The 2,403-nt window shown below is 24.5% G+C and overlaps 1 protein-coding gene across 1 annotated transcript; it reads right to left on the bottom strand.

The window, feature by feature from the left end:
• Nucleotides 1–349: 349 nt before the first annotated feature.
• On the bottom strand, nt 350–2,403 carry PGSY75_0216600 (MtN3-like protein; the record flags this gene model as incomplete). Its single annotated transcript, XM_018783830.1, has 1 exon — nt 350–2,403. A coding segment is annotated over one exon (2,054 nt), but the record flags the coding sequence as incomplete, so codon positions are not given.

Raw genomic sequence — 2,403 nt, 5'->3', positions numbered from 1 at the left:
CATAATAATAATAGTAATAATAATAACAACAATAGTAATAATAATAATAATAACTCTGGTTTAAGTGTAAAAACAGAAAATTTTAAAATGACCATAAAACCAGAAGGGGAGGAACAATCTCCTTTAAATACCTTATCTGTTGAACACAAAATAGATACACCACAAAAAAATATACAAACTGTAACATAAATATAAAAAAATACACACATATATATATACATATATATGTTTATGTTTATGTTTATGTTTATTTCTTTATATTTTGTGCCGACCTTACTTTTTTCAAATATATATCGGAAAAAAAAATTTTAATTTAAAAAAAAAAAGAAAACACAGTGACACACAGATTTTAAAATGTTATGGCTGAATTCTTCTCTAAACTCTCTGAACGTTTTAAATAATTCTGATTCGAAACACCCGGACGGCTGTAATCCAAATTGAAGGTACCCGTCAATGGTGAGGTTTCGTCATAGGAGAGATCAAAAATTGTATTTGGCATAGTTGTTGAAATTTCACTCATTCTATTTTCTTCATCGACATTATATTCATTGAAGAACATATTACTATTTGTATCTGGTATATATTTATTACGATTTTTTCTTGTGGTTATTTCACTGACTGTTGTGTCCGCGTCATTATTAAAAGTTATGTTTTCTTTATTGGTATATAATATTATCAATAGTACTTGTAAGAGACTTAAAATAAAACCACATAAATTAGGTATTATAATAAATCCATCCTTTAATGTAAAACCATATGTTAACCATAAAAAGGAACATAACAAACTACCCATTGTTACTTCCATAGGTATTAAAGATGAGTTCTTCTTTTTTATTACTATTTGTATATATGATAAAGGAGCACCAAAATTTACTATACTCGATATGAATGCAGCAAACCCAACAAACACTTCATATTGCTCATATGATAATATATATAAAAATGCATATAATAAGAAACATATAAATCCACATATCTTATAATAAGAATGTAACTTCTGTTTTAACCACATGTTTTTACAATTCTTATGATATATCACACAATATAATATACCTAATATCAATCCTACTAAATTGGGGAATACAATGGCTGAATTATTTAATAACATACCATATACTAGCCATAAAAAAGATGATAATAATAATATTATATAAGGAAAACCATCCAACTCCCCTGTTGTTTTCTTCTTTATTATTTTAAATATGGTAGGTAAAAATATTAATTGCATAAAGATAGACGAACCTATAGATAATAATTTAAGGAAATTTAAATTTGATCCACTCTCCTCTATGTTTTTATTCATTTCTTCATATATCTTTTGGCTAGCCAGATCTACATATTCTGCACTACCTTTATTATCCTCATTGATATTAGTAGGAGCATTAACATCATTACTATTTTTTGTGTTCTCACTTGAAATTTTGTTATTATCACTTGAACTTTTGTTATTATCACTTGAAATTTTGTTATTATCACTAGAAATTTTGTTATTATCACTTGAAATTTTGTTATTATCACTTGAACTTTTGTTATTATCACTTATACCTTTTGTATTAGTAGCATCAATTTGTTCATTGGATGTCTCCTCTTTTGCTGTAATTTCTTTAACCACTGCCTGTTCTACTTCTTTTGAATTTGCTAAATTCTGACCGTTTGAACTTTTTGATGTGTTTACAGATGTATTGTTGTTTTCTTTTTTCTCGTTTTGATTTTTATCATTATTTGAAGTATTTTCTATAAAGTTTGTTTGTGATACTATATTAGTATCAAGATTATTATTACTATTATTATTACTATTACTATTATTATTACTATTAATATTATTATTATTGTTTGTATATGTAGTACTACTATTCATTTGTGTAGATATGGTTCCTTGTGTGTTTTTATTATTATCTCCTTGTACTACCTTCTCTAAAATATTTGTTAAATTCTCTTTTTTCGATTGTATATTATTTACTTGTTCATAAATTTTTTTATCTTTAGTTTCTTCCTTTTTTCTTAAATCTTCATTTTGAGGTGTATCTATTTTTTGTTCAACAGATAAGGTATTTAAAGGAGATTGTTCCTCCCCTTCTGGTTTTATGGTCATTTTAAAATTTTCTGTTTTTACACTTAAACCAGAGTTATTATTATTATTATTACTATTGTTGTTATTATTATTACTATTGTTATTATTATTATTATTGTTACTATTATTATTGTTACTATTATTACTATTATTATTGTTACTATTATTACTATTATTGTTCCTATTACTCTTGTCACTATTATTATTTTGCGCCTCATCCTTAATGGACGCTATATTCGATATGCTACTTACTTCTTCACATTTTATCCTATTATTTATATATATTTTATTATTTTTATTTATCCTATTATTTATATATATTTTATTATTTT

The sequence above is a fragment of the Plasmodium gaboni genome, chromosome 2, assembly GCF_001602025.1.
Source record: "Plasmodium gaboni strain SY75 chromosome 2, whole genome shotgun sequence".
Taxonomy (NCBI): domain Eukaryota; phylum Apicomplexa; class Aconoidasida; order Haemosporida; family Plasmodiidae; genus Plasmodium; species Plasmodium gaboni.
The sequence above is the reverse complement of the archived record's forward strand: the minus strand, read 5'-3'. Positions and strand labels throughout refer to the sequence as shown.